The sequence below is a fragment of the Ammodytes marinus genome (assembly GCF_949987685.1).
Source record: "Ammodytes marinus genome assembly, chromosome: 9".
Taxonomy (NCBI): Eukaryota; Metazoa; Chordata; class Actinopteri; order Uranoscopiformes; family Ammodytidae; genus Ammodytes; species Ammodytes marinus.
The window spans coordinates 14,800,804-14,821,193 of NC_137213.1; the positions used below are offsets into that span (position 1 = coordinate 14,800,804).

General features: G+C 38.6%; 1 protein-coding gene across 1 annotated transcript; it reads left to right on the plus strand.

Annotated features, from left to right (window-relative positions):
• Positions 1-18,712, plus strand: ccdc178 (coiled-coil domain containing 178; the record flags this gene model as incomplete). The annotated part of the gene is given in 19 exon segments (XM_080034037.1): positions 1-55; positions 2,041-2,186; positions 2,291-2,349; positions 2,442-2,521; positions 2,842-3,045; positions 3,133-3,353; positions 4,381-4,523; positions 5,049-5,202; positions 5,610-5,746; positions 5,876-6,059; positions 6,186-6,248; positions 6,605-6,733; positions 6,824-6,937; positions 7,140-7,285; positions 10,795-10,954; positions 13,942-14,091; positions 17,330-17,464; positions 18,500-18,577; positions 18,581-18,712. Coding segments are annotated over 19 exon segments (2,490 nt in total).
• Between the last annotated feature and the right edge of the window lie 1,678 nt (positions 18,713-20,390).

The following is a 20,390-nucleotide window of genomic DNA, read 5'->3' on the forward strand; positions in this document are numbered from 1 at the left end:
ATGCCAGACGTCGAACCGCTCAGATTCCCATCAAGGGAAGGACAACCTCAGCAAGGTGAGAGGAATTAATGTTTGAATTAATATTCTTTAATTTCCGAAATCATTCAGCTTTAACGTTATCCACTGATCCAGTTCATCACATAAATCTGATGTAGGCTATTTATTTACCATATATAATGAGTAAACAAATGATGCTGCAGTTATTTTGTTCTCTTGACTTACTAATCAAGCCTAAACAGACTTAACCCCTCCATTAAATAATAAAATACAATATACAAATGTTATATGATATTCAACCTACTGCGGTTGCATACCGTATACCAGAATAGCTCTCCATTATACTGGTCACTGAGTTACTGTGGACACTCAATAGAAAAAATAGCATAAAAAAATATGGTCTGACTGTTTTGGGTAGTGAACACAGTCTACATTATTTTATATATTGACTGTTATTTTTAGCAAAACACATTGAATATGAAAACATGTTCAACGGGAGACCACACTGTCCTCAAGTAAAGTTAAAAAAACTGGCCACACACCAACAAAGACACATCCTACACATTTTGATGATAATTAGGCATTAATATCTAATATCATTAGTGAAACGGCATGTAAAGGTGATTGGCTCCCAGACTCAGTCAGTATGGGCCTGCTCTGTGGCTATAATACAATCTGCCAGTATGATTGAAAGCTCGCTCAGCCCACCGATGACATATTGCCTTACCTTCCTACCCCACTTGGTTCTTTCACTGTGTATTATTCATCTAAATTGCTCAGCAACAGATGGCCTTCATTTCGGGTCTCCCCCTAGTTTTCCCTCAAGTAATCTCGTATTTGTCTGAGTCAGCTCACTCACTTTCCATTCTTCTAATTAATGGAGCATATAAGATATCTCAGCCTATCTCAGGTTGGAAAGGTTCAATAGTCTCACATACAGTTTTTGACCTTCCTATGTCTTACTGATGTCCTTTATAGTTTTGGTTGTGTATCCACTAGGTGGACACAACCGATCAATGAAGCGGCATATCAAATGCCTTAAAAATGTTTTTCTGTCTTTTTAAAAAGGTGACAGACAACACCAAATGTCACCACGATGGCACATCTGGTGAAGCAGGTGTATCATCACCTTGTGGTGCGCGCCACACAAAATCACCCTAAAAAATTAAAGAATGGAAAATGTAATAATTAAAACTAATAATGAGATTTATTAGAATATATTGCTGACTTGCAGTGAAAATGAATCTATTTTACCTGCTAGTTACTATACTTTCTGAATTATTTTCTAAATAGCTTACTATTTGGTAACACCGAGGTTGTTTCCTACTCTTTTATTACTTAGTAATTAAAATTAAGATTACATTTTTTTGCATTCCTACACAGTAGAGGCTTGTCAAATGAATCACTCACATTTAAGGTAGTATTCATATATATTGAAAGTATACAGTACAGGGAACTTTTTGCCACTCACTATTAATTTGGTCTTCAATAAACTATACTCTTTTAAATCTTCCCAAAGATTAATTTTACTTGTGAATGAGCATGACATTTTTTTGTACTGTATTATAGACAAAAGCATAATTCTCTTTAGGTCATATCTGCACCATATTCATATTCATTTTACCGTTTTAGACCACCAGATGACGCCCTATTACCACTAAGAATTGTGCCCTTGGGTTTGTCTTAAGATGTTCAAAATAGCTGTCTCTGCTCTCCCACTGATGCTTCCAATAATGCAGTCTATGCAAGCAGAAATCAAAGAGAAAGTAAAATATCATGTCTTCACAGTCAAATAAATTTTTGTAATTGCTTCTCACAATAAAAGTAATGAAGTGGGGTGAGTGTTGTTTCCAAAAAAAGTTTTGTTTTGTTCCTTATTATTTTAGAATGGTTCATCAGTGTGTTATAAAATATTTCAGGGGCTGTATGTATGCAGTTCTGTAAAGGAAACACTGGGTGTGGTTAGCATTTCATCATCTTTGGTAATGCTTGTTTGAACATAATTCTCATTTTACAGATACAATTTTGTTTTGTGTTTTGTAGCTTCTCAAGATCAAGCAGATCTTCAAGCCACCTGCTCCGGTAGACGGCAAACTTGTGCTTTGCTCAACAATCCCTCGCCGTGTGTCAACAACGCTTTGTATCATATCAAAGAGTTGAAGATGACAGTGGAAAGTTGGTGTCAACAGGTAAACTGGCTTTAGATGTACTCAAACAAGTGAGAGATTCTAAGACAAATATCATGAGTAAAAATCTGTTTAAAAGTATATTTTTCATTTGTATCTTGCGCCAGTCCGGAAAATATCAGACACAAATCAATCAGGAGAGGAAACAAAACAGCAAAACTTTAAGGTGAAGTCTTGTCTCGTTTTCATTTTGTATTTCTTCTACTTATATTCAGTAGGATTTAAAAATATGACATGAGTACAACTGCTTTTTAACAGATTTCAGTCCATAGACTCAGACAGTGAATCTGTGACGTCCACAACATTGTTCGTCGAAGGCATCGCCATCAGTGCGAGAGGTGAAGACATTTTCTAAATATTTGTTGTCCTAATTTTCGCATAGAAAAGCAAACACAGTCCCCAATGCACATGCAGATTCGAGAGCAACACTTGTCAACAGTGTCTAGTGTGCACTTCATTGGAGAAGCTTTAGGTCTAAATGTTTTTTTCAGTCTTTGCAGTAGTGTAAAGTAAGTGACAATAAGTCCCAGTTACAAGTTTCACATATTTTGTCTACATTATAATAAATTATTTCAGGATTCACCTGTTTATGCTTTTGTTTGTTGAGTTGAAAGTGAGAACAGTGCGCCAATCATGTACATTTTTTTTCATCCTGTAGAAAGTTGTCCATTATCGCCGCTCTTGAAGAAGATAAACGATGTCAATGGAGAGGTTGTGTATCTGATCGAGCACCTGGAAGCTGACAGGCAGTATGCAGAGGAAGCTCTCCGCAGAGAGACGAGAAGGAAAAGGTTTTTGGAGAACAAAGTCGACTGCATTTCACTGTGGAAACAACAAGAGCACTCTGTAGTAGTCCAGAAAGGTCAGTGGCATAGACACTTGTACAGTAATGCAATGTTGTCTGCTGTCTTTCAAATCAATGAACAAATTTACCTATTCATTTTTTCAGAGCACGAGGCTTGCATCAGAGACATCACTGAATTAAAGTGGCTGCTGAGGCTGGAAAGAGAGAAACTGGACCTAGCCCAGGAGAAACTGTCCCAGATTGAGTTGCGGAACCAGCGCTTAAACGAGGACATCAACTTTGCCAAAAAACAAGTTCCCATTGTGAGAGAAAACATGGTTCTTCAGAGCATCGCCATAGAACAACTCAATGCCGAACAAGCTGAGGTAACCTCTAATGTTATTGTTTATATTTTTGAATCCAGAAAGGCCGGAAAGTTTATAGTTAGCTGTACAATAATTTCTGGTATTTTCCCAATTATCTATCAGCTAACAGTGAGGAGGTTTACATAAACACAGCCCAGTTGTGTCAAGTAAATAATGTGGTTGATGTATTTTGTACTGCACTTTTCCAGTTGAATGTGATTAAGATCTCGCCGGCATTTTAGGTTTGTGGCTGTAGTTACATATGGATAAGTGCTAAACCACATCCTGAATTGCATACATAAAGAAGTAACCACAATCAAATACAGTTATTAAATTTTTTTTTTATACCAGATCCATTTAACTCACCCACCCACTGACCAACTGGCAATTTTCTAACTCTATTTTCTAACCCACAAGTGGCATGGCATTAGGTATCGCAATGTTTGTTGGTCTATTGGTCCAGTGTTCATGTAACGCTTTGTTCTGAAGTAAAATCATTCCATTTTTAACAATTGGCTGCATTTCCATGAATAATCGGTCCAGAGTGACATTCATGGTCCCTAGTGGATGAATCCTAATAATAACAGTGATAATTCTCAGACTTTTAATTTAGCTTTTCTCTACTCATTAATTCCTTTAGTTCAAGTCTGCATGCAACGACCAAATTCGGCTTCAGTTGCACATTCCTACGTGCAAATATGCCATTAAAGTGTGCTAGTACAGAGAAGAGTGATGGGTTTGAAGCAGCTTTGACCCGAAAACCATTTTATATTTGCTAAATGAAAACACCAGACTGACTAAATGTTAGAACAAATATATTTAGTTTTTTCATTACACTTCAAAAACCCATTGGCTGTGAGTTATCAGCAGATATTAAACCTTTTTTCTAGTATTTACCCTATTAGTGCAATGCCTCACTGTTGGCTTGTGAAAGCAGGGTGTGCTTTAATAATAAGATAATGTATTGTCTTTAGTCAGTATCTCTATGAAATTGTTCACTGATTATATTCGAAGAAAATATTAAGGCTATGTTTTCTTCCCTTCAAAGACTGATGTATCATACGCAAAAGAAAAAGCGAACCTCGCACGTGTTCAGAGGGAATTAAAAAAGATGGAGATGGACAACAAGAATGAAAAGATATCAAGGGAGAAAACACTGCTTGAGATGAAGAATCAGCTGGTTAACAGATTGTAGGTACCTGTCATCACACAGGTTCACCATCAAAGTAACACAACTGAGACATGGATACACCTCCCATGTATTAGCTCTTATCAACTTGTAGCACAGTGACTTTAATTAGTCATTAAGGTCATCTAGTGTATAGTAAAAGTATGCAATGTGTGAACACTCAATATTATTTGGTGACTTTTACTTTAAAATTATGAGGCAGTTTTTATTCAGTTTTATTTCAGTCTCTTAATAATACAGCAAAACAAAAATAAGTTTTATGTTTAACTTTTTAGCTTATTTAAAAGTATGTTTTTATATACAGTTACACAAATGTCATGCTCAGTTCCAGATTATATTTTGGTTGCAATAAATTGAGTATTATGAGTTGAAGATATTGTTAGACCATCATTTCCTTTGTGACATATTTTGAAGCATTGTTTTATGAGTTATCATGTGGTTCGCAACCCTAAGTGGGCGCTGGATTTCAAAAACTGCTTTTCATCCAAAAACCTATTTACAAAAGACAAAAATGTTTTCCTCTTCAGGGAAGATTTAAACCCGCTGAAGAAAATTGAGGAAGGACTACATGCTGAAATAGAGAATTTTGAAAAGATCATTGCTTTTACAGAAGAAAGGTGCGCAGACATAAAAAGACGTATCCCTGAAATGATGGAGCTTGGGAAAAATGAAAGAGATCAGGTAACGAATGCTGTCTATGTTTTCATTTTTAGAGTTTTAAAAATCAAATAATACATAAAAACAATCAAATTTGTTCTGTTTTTCGCCCCTTTTTAACAGATTTTGCAATTGAATCATCAAATTGAGGAGGAAATGCTAAGGAATAGGAAATTAAAACAAAAACTAATTGCACAGCAAGAAGATATGGAGAAAACTGTAAGTATTGTCTCAGTTTTGTTATAATGTCTTCATAGTGTTGGTGCTGCTTTGGCTATTTATGTGTGTCTTGATAGTTCCTTGGGTAAACCATGGCACATAACTTCTATTGGATACTTAGTGGAGCTATGCATGCTAATAATGTTGTAATGCTTGGAACTGTAAGGTGTTTTGGATAAGTGCATTACCCAAAACTGTGATGTTATCCACAGAGACTCCGTGGGGAAGCAGACGTTTCCTGCATGGAAGAGCAGCTCGACTCAAAACGCAATGCTTTTGTGACTCTTCGTAAAGAAAACTTGGAGTACGAACAGGATGTGGAAAACTACAAGATAGAAATCTCTGAGAGGTACAGTGTCAAAGTCAAAGACAAACTCGTTGGTGGAACATACAACATCCCATATTTACTATACATAGTTTTAGGCCACTTATGTGTTTACCAATACTGTACATTTCTGTGTGATTTTTTTTTTGTTAGTGAGAAAGCAGTGAAGCAGATGCGCGAGGAGAGGAAGCAGATGCTCCAGAAAATCATTGACAATGACGAGCAGTGGGAAAAGGCCAAGGAGGAACTGACCCAAGTTGCCGCCGAGCACAAAATCGCGCAGACTTTACTGGAGGAGCAGGAGCATAGCGCAGTCAGGGAAGAAGAGATGAGCAAGGTCAGTGGCAACATATGTACATGCTCTGTGTGTGCTGCATCGGTCACAGTAACAGTTGTAAGGAGAAATGGGAGATACTGGATGCTTTCTCCAGTGTAATTCAGAGCTTTATCTTATGCCCCACAGAAAGAGATTGAAACCATGAGGAAAGATCTGACCGGTCAGATGACCACGCTGGAACTACTAAAGGTAAAATTCACGTATTCACAATACAAAGTAAATTTAAATAGAACATCTCAAAATACTATAGGCTACTGTATTTTTATGAACTTTTTCAGTTTCCGTCTAACACTTGGATGTATAAGAGTACAGCTACAGTATGTTGACAAATGTGTGAAGAAGTGGCGCTTCACAAAGCACAGCCTCAATAAAAATCGAACATTACACGTTTCATAAAGCTGGTTTGAAATGCATGGCTGTATTAGATTGCATACTTTTGCACAGTCCCTCTGCAGTTACATCTCCCGTTACTGTTTTTACCCCCTGCTCATATTTTTAAGACATTAGGGTGTTGACATTTTGCGTTGTATTTTCTTTTTCATCAGGGTCAGTGTGCATTTGCAAATGACGAATTGCTTCGCTTCCAAAGCAGCTCAGATTCAGCTAACCAGAAGCTTCAGAAAGAATTTGAAGAAGCATCTTCAGCTACACAATCCCTGGAGACTAAGATAGAGGTACTGATACATGTTTGTAGATCATTTTACGTCAAAAAAGCAAAAAATAATAATAAAATGCATTAGGCTCAAATATTTTGTTTTGTGTAGAAAATCAAGAAATTGATCGAAAACTATGAGGAGATTCAGCTTGAACACATGAAGACATACAGCAACGTAGAGAAGGAGAAGGAACTCAGATTTTACCAACTGAAAGCCGCCAAGGTAAGAAAAGAAAAGTTAAGGGTTGTTGTGTGTGTTGAGTCAAAGAACAGTGGCTAATTCAGGTTAACTTAAAGTTATCGAGCACAAAGCTAGTCACAGCTGTCTCTTTTTTATTCTTTTGTTGAACAAAATGATCTTTTGCTCTGAGCACTTACAGTTTTAAGTTGCTGTTTTTTTTCAACACTGGATCATTTGTTTACAGGATATACAAACTGCCACTAAGATGAGCTACGACAACACCCTGAGCAGGATCGATGATCTTACGGAGAAGTGCAATGAATACAAAGAGGGTTCAGATAAAATGGATAAAATAGTTGAAAGCCTGCCAGAAGTTATAGCAGAATTTCAGTAAGTTATATACTGTACACAGGACACACTCAGTTTTTTCATATATAATAAGGATGGGGATCATTTTGTTGGAAAATATTCAGTCTACTCTAGGAACTAATAATTGAAATGCTCGACTTTTTCTCAAGTATTTAGGCAAGGCAAGGCAAGGCAAGTTTATTTATATAGCACAATTCAGACACAAGGCCACTCAAAGTGCTTTACAGGGGCAAGATGAGAATACATAAAACACATTATAAAACATTTAAAAGCGAATAAAAGAAGCAAATAAAATAAAAATTGCAGGTTAAAATGGAAACAAAAAAGTCTTCAGACTCGATTTAAAAGAACTGAGAGTTGCAGCAGACCTCAAGTTCTCTGGGAGTTTGTTCCAGATTTTTCGTGCATAAAAACTAAAAGCTGCTTCTCCTTGTTTAGTCCTAACTCTAGGGACTGTAAGTAGACCTGTCCCAGACGACCTAAGGGCTCTGGACGGTTCATAACATATCAGCAGATCAGTAATGTATTTTGGCCCTAAACCATTTAGTGCTTTATAAACCAACATCAGTATTTTGAAATCAATTATTTGAGTGACAGGAAGCCAGTGTAAAGACCTCAGAACTGGGGTAATGTGATCCACTTTTTTTGGTCCTAGTGAGGACTCGAGCAGTAGCGTTCTGAATTAGCTGAAGCTGTCTGATAGATTTTTTTGAAAGGCCTGCAAATACACTATTACAGTAGTCAAGTCTACTAAAGATAAATGCATGGACAAGTTTTTCTAAATCTTACTGAGACATAAGCCCTTTAATTCTTGATATGTTTTTTAGGTGGTAGTAGGCTGATTTATTAATTGATTTAATGTGTTTCCTGAAATTCAAGTAGGAGTCTACGAAAACACCAAGATTTCTGGCTTGGGGTGTGGTTTCTAACATAACAGATGTAAGCTGTGCGCTGACTTTTAATTGTTCATCTTTGGCACCAAAGACAATTACTCCAATCATTGATTTGTTCAATGCACTTACTCAGTGCCTGTATCGGACTGTAGTCTCCTGGTGATATGGTTATGTAAATGTGTGTGTCGTCTGCATAATTATGGTAGCATAATTAGTTTTTATTCATAATCTGAGCTAGTGGGAGCATGTAGATGTTAAACAGAAGAGGCCCAAGAATGGAACCTTGGGGGACTCCGCATTCAATATTTGTCCGCTCAGATGTGAAATTTCCTATTGACACATAGTAGTCTCTATCCTTTAAGTAGGATTCAAACCAGCTTAGCACAGTTCCAGAAAGTCCAACCCAGTTTGCTAGTCGATCTAGTAATGCTGTGGTCAACTGTGTCAAAAGCGGCACTGAGATCCAGTAAAACTAAGACAGAACTTTTGCCACTGTCTGTGTTTAAATGGATGTCATTGAGGACCTTATTAACCAGAGCAGTCTCAGTGCTGTGGTGTTGTCGAAATCCTGACTGGAAAACATCAAAGCAGTTGTTCTTTGCTAAGTAGTTATTTAGCTGTTGATAAACAGCTTTTTCAATGATTTTACTTAAAAATGGTAGGTTAGATATGGGCCTATAATTTTTCATGAGTGATGTATCTAGATTGTTCTTTTTTAGGAGTGGCTTGATGACTGCTGTTTTCAGGGCCTGTGGGAATACACCTGTCTGAAGGGACATGTTGACAATTTGTAGAATATCTGAGGCCATACAGCTAAAAACTGTTTTAAAGAAGCCTGTGAGCAGAATGTCGAGGCAGCAGGATGAGGAGTTCAGGGGCCTATTTCAGGTAGCTGGTTTTGAGGCAACCCAGAGTTTGTTCGCTCTGAGTTAGTGGAAACTCTGGGTTTTCCGTTTCAGGTAGCAGGTTCAGCGCAACCGAGAGTCAGTTACTGCGGCAACATACGCCGTGGGTCTAACCTGCTGGATAGGTGGTTAGACCTACCCTGAGTTTGTTTTCACTTTACGCTGCAGCTCCGACTGAAGAAAGAGTGTCACTGTCACACGCGTCCCTGTACAGTTTGAAGCAAAATCACTCCATAGAAATCTCCATCGGGATGTTTTTATCATTTCCTGATGATTTTACGTTTGACCGATCATTTATCTGATCAGTAGCCTTGTTCTCAGCCCTCATATAGGCGGCCACCTTACACATCGTGACATGCTCTACATTCAGATTAATAAACCTATTTGTATTGTATGCTTTTTAACGTCTGTGCCACTGAACAGATGTATGTCAGGTGGATTCATGTAACGCTGCGGCTGCACGCGATTGTTACTGTTCACTTGTGCGATCCTAAAGTCACAGACGAGCCTCGTTAAATAGCCTAATATGAATATAAAAATGATATAATAATTTAAACTGTGATCACTTGAGGAAAATGGATCTGGTAATAAATCAATCAGGCTCTTCAATGGAAACTGTCACCTTATGTGTCAGACGTTAATGTCTTTCACTCCCCATTTAAAAGAAGCGACAGTCTGTTTACTGCACAGTGGGCTATTAGGCTATAGCTTCCCAACATATTATACAGCGAATATAAAACACTGTCAGAAATGCTGTGCCGCGCCAGCTTTATTACTGCTGATATGCGTAACTTTTTAAAATAGACTATGGCTTCTCATACGGAAGCGAAATGATTGCTCTGTTTTTTTCTGAATTGCCGAGGAGATTAGATCAGAGTTATGTGACAATATCCCCGTTAATTCTTCTCCATAGGCTACCATAAACTCATTCGTTAATATTTCTAACTCCAGTGGGAGTAGCGGAGAAGTTTTTTTTTTTTTTTTTTTTTGAGAAGTGGAGAAGTGGGAGGATCACACATTTGTTTCTTCTGTTTCCATGGTGAATCATGTTATCAGCGATCCATTGACGATGGCTTTTATGCACACGCTCCACCCAGAGTGAACACGCTCAGAGTTGATTGACCCAACGCTGATCCACTGTTCTGTAACCGAAAACCCAGAGTTACTCATCAACCCTGTGCTCTGAGTTGACCAACTCAGAGCGCAGGATTAAACTCAGAGTATGTAAAACCAGCTACCTGAAATAGGCCCCTGGTGTTGTATAATGTCCTCCAGGTTTTTGTGGTTTATAAGATAAAATTCTGTCATAGCATTTGAATTGATTTTAAGAGGGAACACATATGTTGAACTTGGTATTGATGCAGTGACAGCTTGTCTAATTTTGTGAATTTTCTCAGTAAAGAAGGAGGCAAATTCATTGCAGGCTCTCGTGGAGAGATGTTCAGACGCTACTGACACAGGAGGCTTTGTTAATCTGTCGACAGTAGCAAACAGGGCACATGCATTGTTGTTGTTTTTGTTTTATTTGAATACTGTCAATTTTTTTAAATTTGAATACTGTTTTTGATATAAAAAAAATCAGAATTTTTTTAAATAAATGCTTTGCCTTCAGTATACATTTCCACCAGCACTCCTACTGATGCAGTAGTTAATTATGTATGCATTTCAAGAAAAGAAAAAGATTGGGGGAAAAAATAATAATAATGTTGTGTGTTGATCTTTCTCCTTGCAGAAGTGTTCATGATGTGGTGGAATTCAAAAACAAATCAGCTGCTCTGATAATGAGCACATTGCAGTCTGATATTAATAACTGCCAACAACGAGCACAGCGATCCATGCAGACACACACCGCTCATGTTACAGCAAGAAGAGAAGCAATGGAAAACACCAAGGTAACACAATGTTGTTCGGAGTCTTTTTTGTGTCAAATACTGTGAAATCAGAGACAAGCTGTACTAGAAGAAAAAAAACATCTCATTGTTTATTTGTTTGTGGATTAGTGTCAGCACATTGCTTGTCACAATACTTCCCCTTAAGATGCAGAGAAAAGAGCCGTGTGCAATTAAAATTACAAGCCATGGTCAATCTTGTTTAAGTGTTTTTCCCACAAATGACAACTCACTGTTGTTATAGTCTTTTGTCTGGACGAATTTGATGATGCGTGTCGTTGGTGTGATGCGGTGCCTGTTCTGTTACCTGTAGGCTAAGGTTTTCAATAGCAATCCCACTGTAAGCGTACACTATACACATTATCACATAAACATACTGTATAATCTGGACTCTTTTTTTATATATTAATGTCAGTAATAAGCTCATCTGAAAACATGAGCATCCTGTGCACAAAAGGGCTTGCATCTGAACACTCCTTTTGTAAGAGAAACCCCGTATTTGTTGTAAGGTTTTCATCTGCAGGATTATCAGCCCCAGCCAGAGCCTCTTTGCTGATGGGGGTTTCACATGGCTTATCTAATGTGAAATCGCCATGTGGTATATAGTTTCATTAAACGGTGATCAAGAATGCATTAGTTCAAAACAAGAAAAGGCAATGGAGCTTAAGCCGCCATGCATCCAAGTGCAGCAACTTTAAAGAAGTTGTTGGCGTGAGACAATTTAAGAATTAGAAGTCTTCCTCATAGACACAACTCCCATTAGCCAGATAAAAGTTAGCCATGCGAAAAAGGGTTTAGTCTTTTCACTTGACGAAATAAGATGATATAACAACAATACCCTGTGCCAAATAAAAAGATCAGAGAGCGTCTGAAGTTCTAAGGAAATTGGTCACTTTAATCGTTGAGAAGTATATAAAGCACACTTAATGTTCGCATTAGCATAACATAATAAGTGGAGTGTGCATTCAGAAATCACTGTGCATGAAGCAGGATGGTTAGACACTTTCAAATATTCTTATAGAAAAGATTTCTTCTAAAAATGCTGACCCAATAATATACTCTTAAAAACTACTGTAGGTCACAGCTCCTCCGCTCTATAGAGAATAATACAAGTCGGTATAACTTAATGAGCATTTGCATGTGGCTATATTAAATACAACCTTCAGGTAGTTATTTCTAAAAAGATACAGAAAGATCAAGGTGAAATAGGTGGACTGTGGCGTCTGTGGTCTTCTCTTTTCAGCCCATTCTGAAAGGGTTTCGCCTTTCATACTTTACACCAATTTTTTGATTTGATCAGGGCCTGTCGTTTTGGCGAGCACAAAGTAAACAATGCAAACTGCCGACGCTATCAGTTTCTTATGGGCAATGAAGTGTAATTTGTTCCATTTACACTTCACAACAGCATCAGATGGGCTTTGTCAGTGCTGCATGGAGTAATTAAACCTGAAATCAATAGCAGGCATTTGTCATGTTTACAGCCCCTCTTTCTGCTGGGTTAAACTCATCACTTTAGTGCTGTTCTGTTTTACTGCAGAGACACACTTCATTATGTCTGCAGGTAGACTGGAGATATTCACCAGCCACATACCCAGTGCCTGGGAAATGTTGTTCAAAAGGAAAGAGGACATGCGTAGAGACAGATACTCACCATGATTTATCTGCTTGATTTCCCAGGGAAAAGTGTCTATTGTTGTATGTCGGCTATTTATTTTGCTTTAATTAACAGTATCAGAAAGCATGCATTATATTGTCCACACACATGGAAGCAGGTCAGTTGTACAACTAAATGGTCAGTGTGGTGTTCTTACAGTATGTACTCTACTGCATGTTGACCCCATTTCTTTCCACCATATCCATTATTTTCTTGGCTGTCTGTACATAGCAGATTGTGAGTCATGAAAAGAGTGATCTATCTGTACTTCTATATGTCCATCTGTACATTACATCCAATTATTCCTATGTGAATGCTGATTGCTCCAAACCTTGTCCAGTAAACTGGTGATGGTTAAGGATACACCAGATCAGTGTCATGGCTGATACTGACCCCATTAATTGGATCAGGTGTCAGCCATGAAGTGACTGATCCACATTAAATATGTCTGTGGTCTCTTTGTTAATGTCATTATACAATTCATTGTTTCCGCTATCGGTTACATTCATTCAGTCACACAGAGACACCAGATCAAGTTTTAGCACCACAGCGAATCCCTTTGCCTCATGTTACATTTCATAAAAGTAGTCTGGCTAACCGGATATAGACAACTTATATCGCGCTTGTGACAGATAATGTCATCAAACTCCTCCCCTTCCCCTTCCTCTTCCCAGCTGTAGCCTACCATTTATGCTTGGTTCAGAACGGTAGACAACAGAAAGTGCACAAATGTGTTTGATACGGTTTGATAGTATTCAGCTCACAATGTTGCTGCACACACAACGCACAACATTAATGGTGTTGGTCGGCACCTTTTTGTAATAGGTCCATGGTCGGCACTGAATGGCACTATTTTGAAAGGAGACGTTGCGGCTTCCTGGGCTTTGTGTGTCCAAGACGATTGGGATTGGTTTAAAGAAATGAAAACAGGCCGGCCCAGTTACCCCCCTAATACTCAAACCGATATAGCGTGGGTCCAGACCATAATACTACTAGCTGAAGTTAGTCTGGCTGTTAAGACTACATAAAAGTGATTCCAGTGTGAATTTCCGTGCAGTACGATGCACAGAATTACATTTTAAGGTTAAAAGAGAAAACTGATATCGACTCTGGTAACTGGTGATGATAGATTGAATATGAATCATAATCAGGGTTGCGATAAATTAAGTATGATCAGCGCATCACCAGTGTACACATTATGTCCCATTTACAATAGTTACAATAATGGTCTGAGGCTGACGTCGGTAGTTATATAATAGCTACTGTAAATGTAGCTGTAAATGTTGTATTTACCTTAACCATTTAACTAAACCTTCTGTATTTCATGTGTGTGTAGGAATCACTAATAATTGCACTAAAGGACAACAAACGGCTGGCGAGCGACTACGAAGGTCTCAAGAAGACCCTCATGAAGGCCAAACAAGACACAGTGTCTGCCCTGAGAGACAAGAACCACGCACATAAAACTTTTCATTGTTATACCCAGGTACGCTCGACATAACCTATTCTTATATTTACTATAACTGAACCCCTCAATTTTTAATTATGTTCTATGACTTTTATGATTTTATCTTATATTCTGTTCCCTTGTGTTGCACTCCATGTTATTCCTCTTGGTGCTGCATAGCTTGTCTTTGCACATGGGCACTCATTTTAAGAAGGTTTTATTTTGGCAGCCATTGAGGAGGTAACTGCAGCAATCTAATAAGGATGAGATAACTTGAGTGGAGGAGGATGATAGATGTGACATAATGTTTTGATAGCTGTAGTTTTGCCTCCAAGGGGAGTAAAGAGAGAGGTTGATGGTACATTTAAAAACTATACCTTCTTAATTTTCTTGATTATAGTTTGTGTTGCAAACGTGGCTCTGCTCACTACAGCTCCCGCACACATACATATATATTTAGGGATCAGCTGCAAACACAGGTTAGGATCAGACAGCTTGACTAGCTGAGGGTCACAACTCAGCAGCATTTTACTGTTATATACAGCATAATCTTTATAGTTTTTGACGCTATATAACTGGAATGGAATTACTCATGACAACCATAACAACAGCAAGAAGCCACACTGCTCCTGCCATGAAAAATACATATTATTTGTTCCAAAAAATGACTAATACCTTTACTTGAGCAATTCCTCATCTAACTGCATGAATGTTATCAAGTGAAAAATGCATGCAAAAATAAAATCCTGTGGACAGGATTTTCCACGCTCATGATCAAAGCCTGATTTTCTTTTACTCCAGATTCAGCCCTCACCGTTTTTGTTTGTTTCAACGCTACACTTCTACAGCATCAGCCTCTCGGCAAGTGTTTTATGCCTGAATTTATTTATTTTTATAGCAAGCTTATAATCAACAATGTTTTTGAAATGACGTGCATCCCTTTCACATTTCGTCTGATTTATGCAGGAACATTCAAGCGTTCCCCTCTCCGGTTTCAAATTTACACTTATCCTCATGATGTTTGCATTTTACGTCCCAGTTAGTACATATACGACATAATGTGATTTCCCTTAATTGATTTGCTTGTATCTTGAGGCAACAAGGTAAATGCGTTTAACCTTTGGTGGTTCATAACATTAGTGCATGGGTGTGAGATGCCTCATACCAACCAGGCATTTGTGTGTATGGAGACGAGAGCCCATCATCTATTTTATTAGATTCAACTGAGGGACACAATGAAAAGCACATATGTATTCCTGACAGCAGGCATCCCTAACATGTAGTTCAGGTGAGAGACTTAAAGCAACCCTTAGTATTCTTTCAAGAGGAATACTATACAGCACATCATGTTTTTAATAAAAAATTGCATGAAATACAGAAAGATTGATGTTATAATAAATGCATTTCCATGCACTTTCCTTTAATGTCCAAAATTATACAAAAAAAACATCTGAAACATGGTAATCTGAAACATTTCCATAATAAATAATTAGTAGTGGGCTCCTAATTGTGAATAGAACTTTTCCCCGCTACCACAACACAACCCAAAATTAATTTTCACTTGCTGCAATGCAAGCATAGTTCTACCTTTTAAAGCTGAAATGATCAACTGTCCACAAGTTGTCATGCTAATAGATGGAGGAGCATCTTGTGTCAATGTTGTCAGTGTTACTAACCACATTCTTTCAATGCTAGTAAGTGGTGGACTTTAACTTATTTATTTTATTTAAATACACATTTGATTTGAGGTGGTTCATACTTCTACTGCTAGGAAAGGAAATATTGTAATACACCTCATGTATTTGACAGCTTCAGTTACTAGTTAGTTAACAGATTTTACGCACACAACTCAGAATACTTTAAAAGCTTTAAAAATATGATGACCTGCTTTAAATTAAAGTTGCCAACAGTTTATACAATAGTTAAAAGTAGCTACACCTCAACCAGCTGTTACAGTAAAAATGCTACTTACATTTGAATGCATCAGTAATAATAATCCAGTCATATAATATATATAATTTAATAACATGCACAGGGACATATATATGCAGTGTGAATAAATGTACTATAGATACTTTAAATACCCTTTGCTAATACTTTTACTTTGGTGACATTTCCAGTGTGTTGTTTTTTCTTCATTTATTACCACGACAGGTAAGACCCAACATCATCAACATTTCTTAATAGCAGTGGTTGGAGATCTCTAAATGAGCAGATTGCAGCTTAAATATATGTATACATAACATTTTTATAACAATTTTAACAGTTATTTTCATCTACAACTTAACATGTAGCATCATTTGTTGTATACAAAAGGTTCATATGTTTGTTGTGGAAGAAGTATGTATATATTTATTAAATGTCCACACAAATTACTACATTTGGTTGCTATAATATGTGATAGTTTATGAACAGGATATGGTAAAGCTAAACGTATTACCTTAGGATACAAATCATAAAAATTCAACAAGTATTAATACATTTGTATAAACAGACTTCTAATTTCTAAATGATAAAAAGCATGTTTAATTAGTATCTGATAGTGCTTGACACTATGTGCTTATTTTAAAAAACCCTCTTGATTCTTCTGTACATGTAAAAATTGCTTTGTTTATGTGGAGCCTTTCAGCTCTCGGGTTTTAACAGGGTACAGCATAAAGAGCATTCTTGTTATTGTCTTTTTCTTCAGGAGCTGATGACTGAGCTAATTCGCTTTAGTTTTCAATGCACTGGGGAACACATTGCCAAGCAATGATAAGCTTTGTAGGAAGAGTAGAGAGATGGAGGGGGAAGAAAAGCAATGGCATCTATCAGAATTTAAACCTCTTTGCTTGAAACTGTGTTCAAATAATAAAGCAAGCAGCATGTCTTTCCAAAAGACTAGGAATAATTTCTGGTTTCAGTGGGGGGTTCATGACTCTGTGTGTATGTGTAAAATATGTCTTGAGGGGATTGGTATAAAGTTAAACTGGGTGAAGTAGAAATATTTTACTCATCAGCTTTGCAGTCACAGAGTTTGCCTCGGCTAGAACAAAACTGCTGAAGCATTTAGAGAAAATTAACCCCCCATCCTGGCAGCCAGATGTGACTGGATTCTGATGAGTGCACACGAGTGGGCAGAGAAACCAAGAGACTGTGAAATTCCTGTCAGGCCCGTGTACTGCAGAATGGGCTATTGACTGCTTTCTCTATTCCCCTCCATCATTCTTCTTGAACACTGCCATTAATTTCCTCTCCTGCCTTACCAATTCCTTTTCTCTGCCTTCTCTCCCCCTAGCTCTCTTTGTTGCAGAAGAGGATGCACAAAGCTTTGGTGAAATACTTCAAACAACGCAGCCTCTACAGCCAGGCTGAACTGGACCGGTGCCATGTTCTTTCTCAACACACCGACCAGAAAATAAAAACATCCCAGGTATTTGTACATATACATGTAGGACAGGTCGGAAAACTTCCCAAACAGTCTCTATTATTTTAAATGAGAAATCCCTTTATACAACTTTTAACCCAGTGTAGGTAAGCGTATTTTTTTTCATAATACAGTAACTCTATGTTATGCTTGGCATTGTTCGAGTCTCATCCGGCTAGCCAGTCACCTTGTGTCTTCTCTGCCGAGTAAGGGCAGCCAGGCAAACATCCGCCAAGGCTTTTGTGCATGGCTGCTATGGTGAAGTTAAAGACGCCACTCTAACATTACAGTCTATACATTCACTCATCAGATCACACACTGGTGTGATGGATGATGCCTCTCATGGAGTGCCTATGCAGTGACTGTGTCTGAGGCTATAGCTCTGCCTCTAGTAGATAACTATATATACACAACACATTGTGCCTGGTCACATTGCATTAATATTTGAGCCCGGGCATTTTGTGACTTTCAAGGCTAATTCGGAGGGAGTTTATTACACTGCAGGGAAGATATGTCTGTGTTTCAGCCCCTACTCTGTGAATAGAATAACCTTCCGTGTGTCTTCCAGTAGAATAGCAGCATATTCTGCAAGGTTGAAAAGCAAGGATCTTCATTTAGAGGATAATCGGTGTCTAATCTGTGCCGCGATGTGAGATGAGGTCAAAGCGGACAGAGAGACAGTGATGAATCTTTATAAATTGTCCTGTCCGGTATTATCACTGAGCCAGGTGGTATGCAACCACACGATGAATGACTTCTATCCTTTTTACTTTTTTCTTAACCTCAACAGCTATCCATGTTCGTCAGCTGCGATCTGTTGTTATTGTGTAAAATGCCTATTTTGTGTTTGTTGGATAATTTTCTTTTCATTAGAAAATTAAATCCAACTTCATCAGGTATGCTGGATACAATAATATGCTTGGATTTGATTAGAGGTTTTATCCACGGGAGAGCCTAGTGAAAATACTATTAAGTGGTTTTCCTCTCAGTTCCTCCTCCTCTTGACTGCTGACATGTTTTTTTTTGATGGGTCTGGTCCAGACATTACAGGGAGCAGCCATGTCTCACTGGCCCAGCCTCAAAAGGCCCCAGCAGATCACAGCTCAAGGCAGGGAGGAGTAGGGCACAGGGGGAGGAGCTATCAGAGAGCTGCAGAGTGTGAAGGACAAAAGAGCTGGTGTATTCAAGCGCACCACACCGTCACCCGTCACAGCTCAGCACAGGAACCATCGGAGCACGCAGCACTCACTTTAAACAGGCCAGCTCAGGGTCTATCCTCCAAAAAGTATACATGTAGAAAATCCTTTTATTAGAAATAACATTTATGAGCAGGCATAATAAACACACAATGTGCATGATAACCTAAAATGATAGCCCTTTTAATGTGATCCACAAAGAAATGCACTGACAGTATGCACATAGTCATAATGCACATGGTATTTCAGTAGGTCAACACAGATATTAACAATTACATGATACACAGAGAGTCAGTGCTGCCTGTTGCCACTTGGTAGGAAAGAATTGAGGAAATACAAACTGATACTGAACTGGCGTTAAATCAGGCTGAATTCCGACGAGGGCCTAAACTAATCCATCATGTCCACTTAACCCCACAAGTAGAACATAAGAGAGGTCAGGTTAGCGCTTTCACGGCTAAGGCGTGCTTGAATCAGAAGCCAAATGGCAGTTTCCTCAAAAGTAGCTTGAGGGGAGGAGGGCCTGGGGAACCCTAGGGTGGGTGGGTGGGAGTGTGTGTGTGTGTGTGAGGGGTGGTGGTGGCGGGGGTTGTGGGAGGGGGGCGGGCAGGCTGTCATCCTGTTACACTCCTGCCAGAACTGGCAGTTCAGCTTTGTGTTCTGCGAGTTTACACTAGGGATGGCATAATTGACAATGGCTAACAGCGGAGAGCAGTGCAGAGCCTTGTTGAATGGCCAGTAATGATTGGAGCAGACGCCCACTGCCCCAGTCCCAAGGGACAGTAATCTAAGATCCTGTTGCTGATATAATTGTTAGTCAGAGAATTTCTGCATGGCTAGGCCGGTTCAGATTCCCAAGCTGGTTGACAGTGCCAGGCAGTTTAATAGAAAAACTGGATGCTGAGGTTTTTAAAACAGAAGAGCACTGAACCTGGACGTGGTTCACCAGGAGCCTCTTGTTCTCCATCCTCACAAAAATAAGAGCAAGATGGTAACTTTACTCTCACAACTGTAGACCCACCACCGTCAGCTGTGTGTGGGATGTGCACAGAGCAAGGAGTTTGTATTATTTCCTTTAAACAAAAACACACAGCCTTTCCTTAATTAGCTTGTTTTCATTTATTCTATGTGTTTCTTATTTACACAGAATGGAATATCAGAGGAAATTCTGCTCATCTCTGCGTTCCTGCAATCCTTGACGGATGACTCTACTACCACTGATGATGCCGGGGTGAACAAACAAGCCAGTCCAGATGCCGCTGGATCGAATGAGTAGATGCCTTCAGTTCAAACAGCAGTGTAATTGGACATTCACCTGTACCAGACAACTTACTTACCCTAGCACGCTTCACTATTCCCCCCCTCTTTACTTGCTGCAAATCCATAACAATGAAACAGGTGACTTTCATGCTGCTGTCAGGACTGATCTAATTTTAGCTGGGTGAATGATTGCAATTGGCTTTGCCTCATCAGATAATTAATCTATGTCACCATTAATTGGAAAAGAGAATAATTACAGGCAGTGTTGACAGAAATTCTACGCTTCTCCAGATTCCAAGATCTAATTACAACTAGTGAAACCCTGTGACCTTAACTAGCACTTAGTACACCTTGGCCACCTTGACCATGTCCATGTGAAAGACCACTGTCTATTCAAAGACCCTGCTGTTTCTTTGTTATCGCACGCCACACTCCTTCACTCGCCACGCTCCCTGAAAGCTGTCTCCCTCAATCAC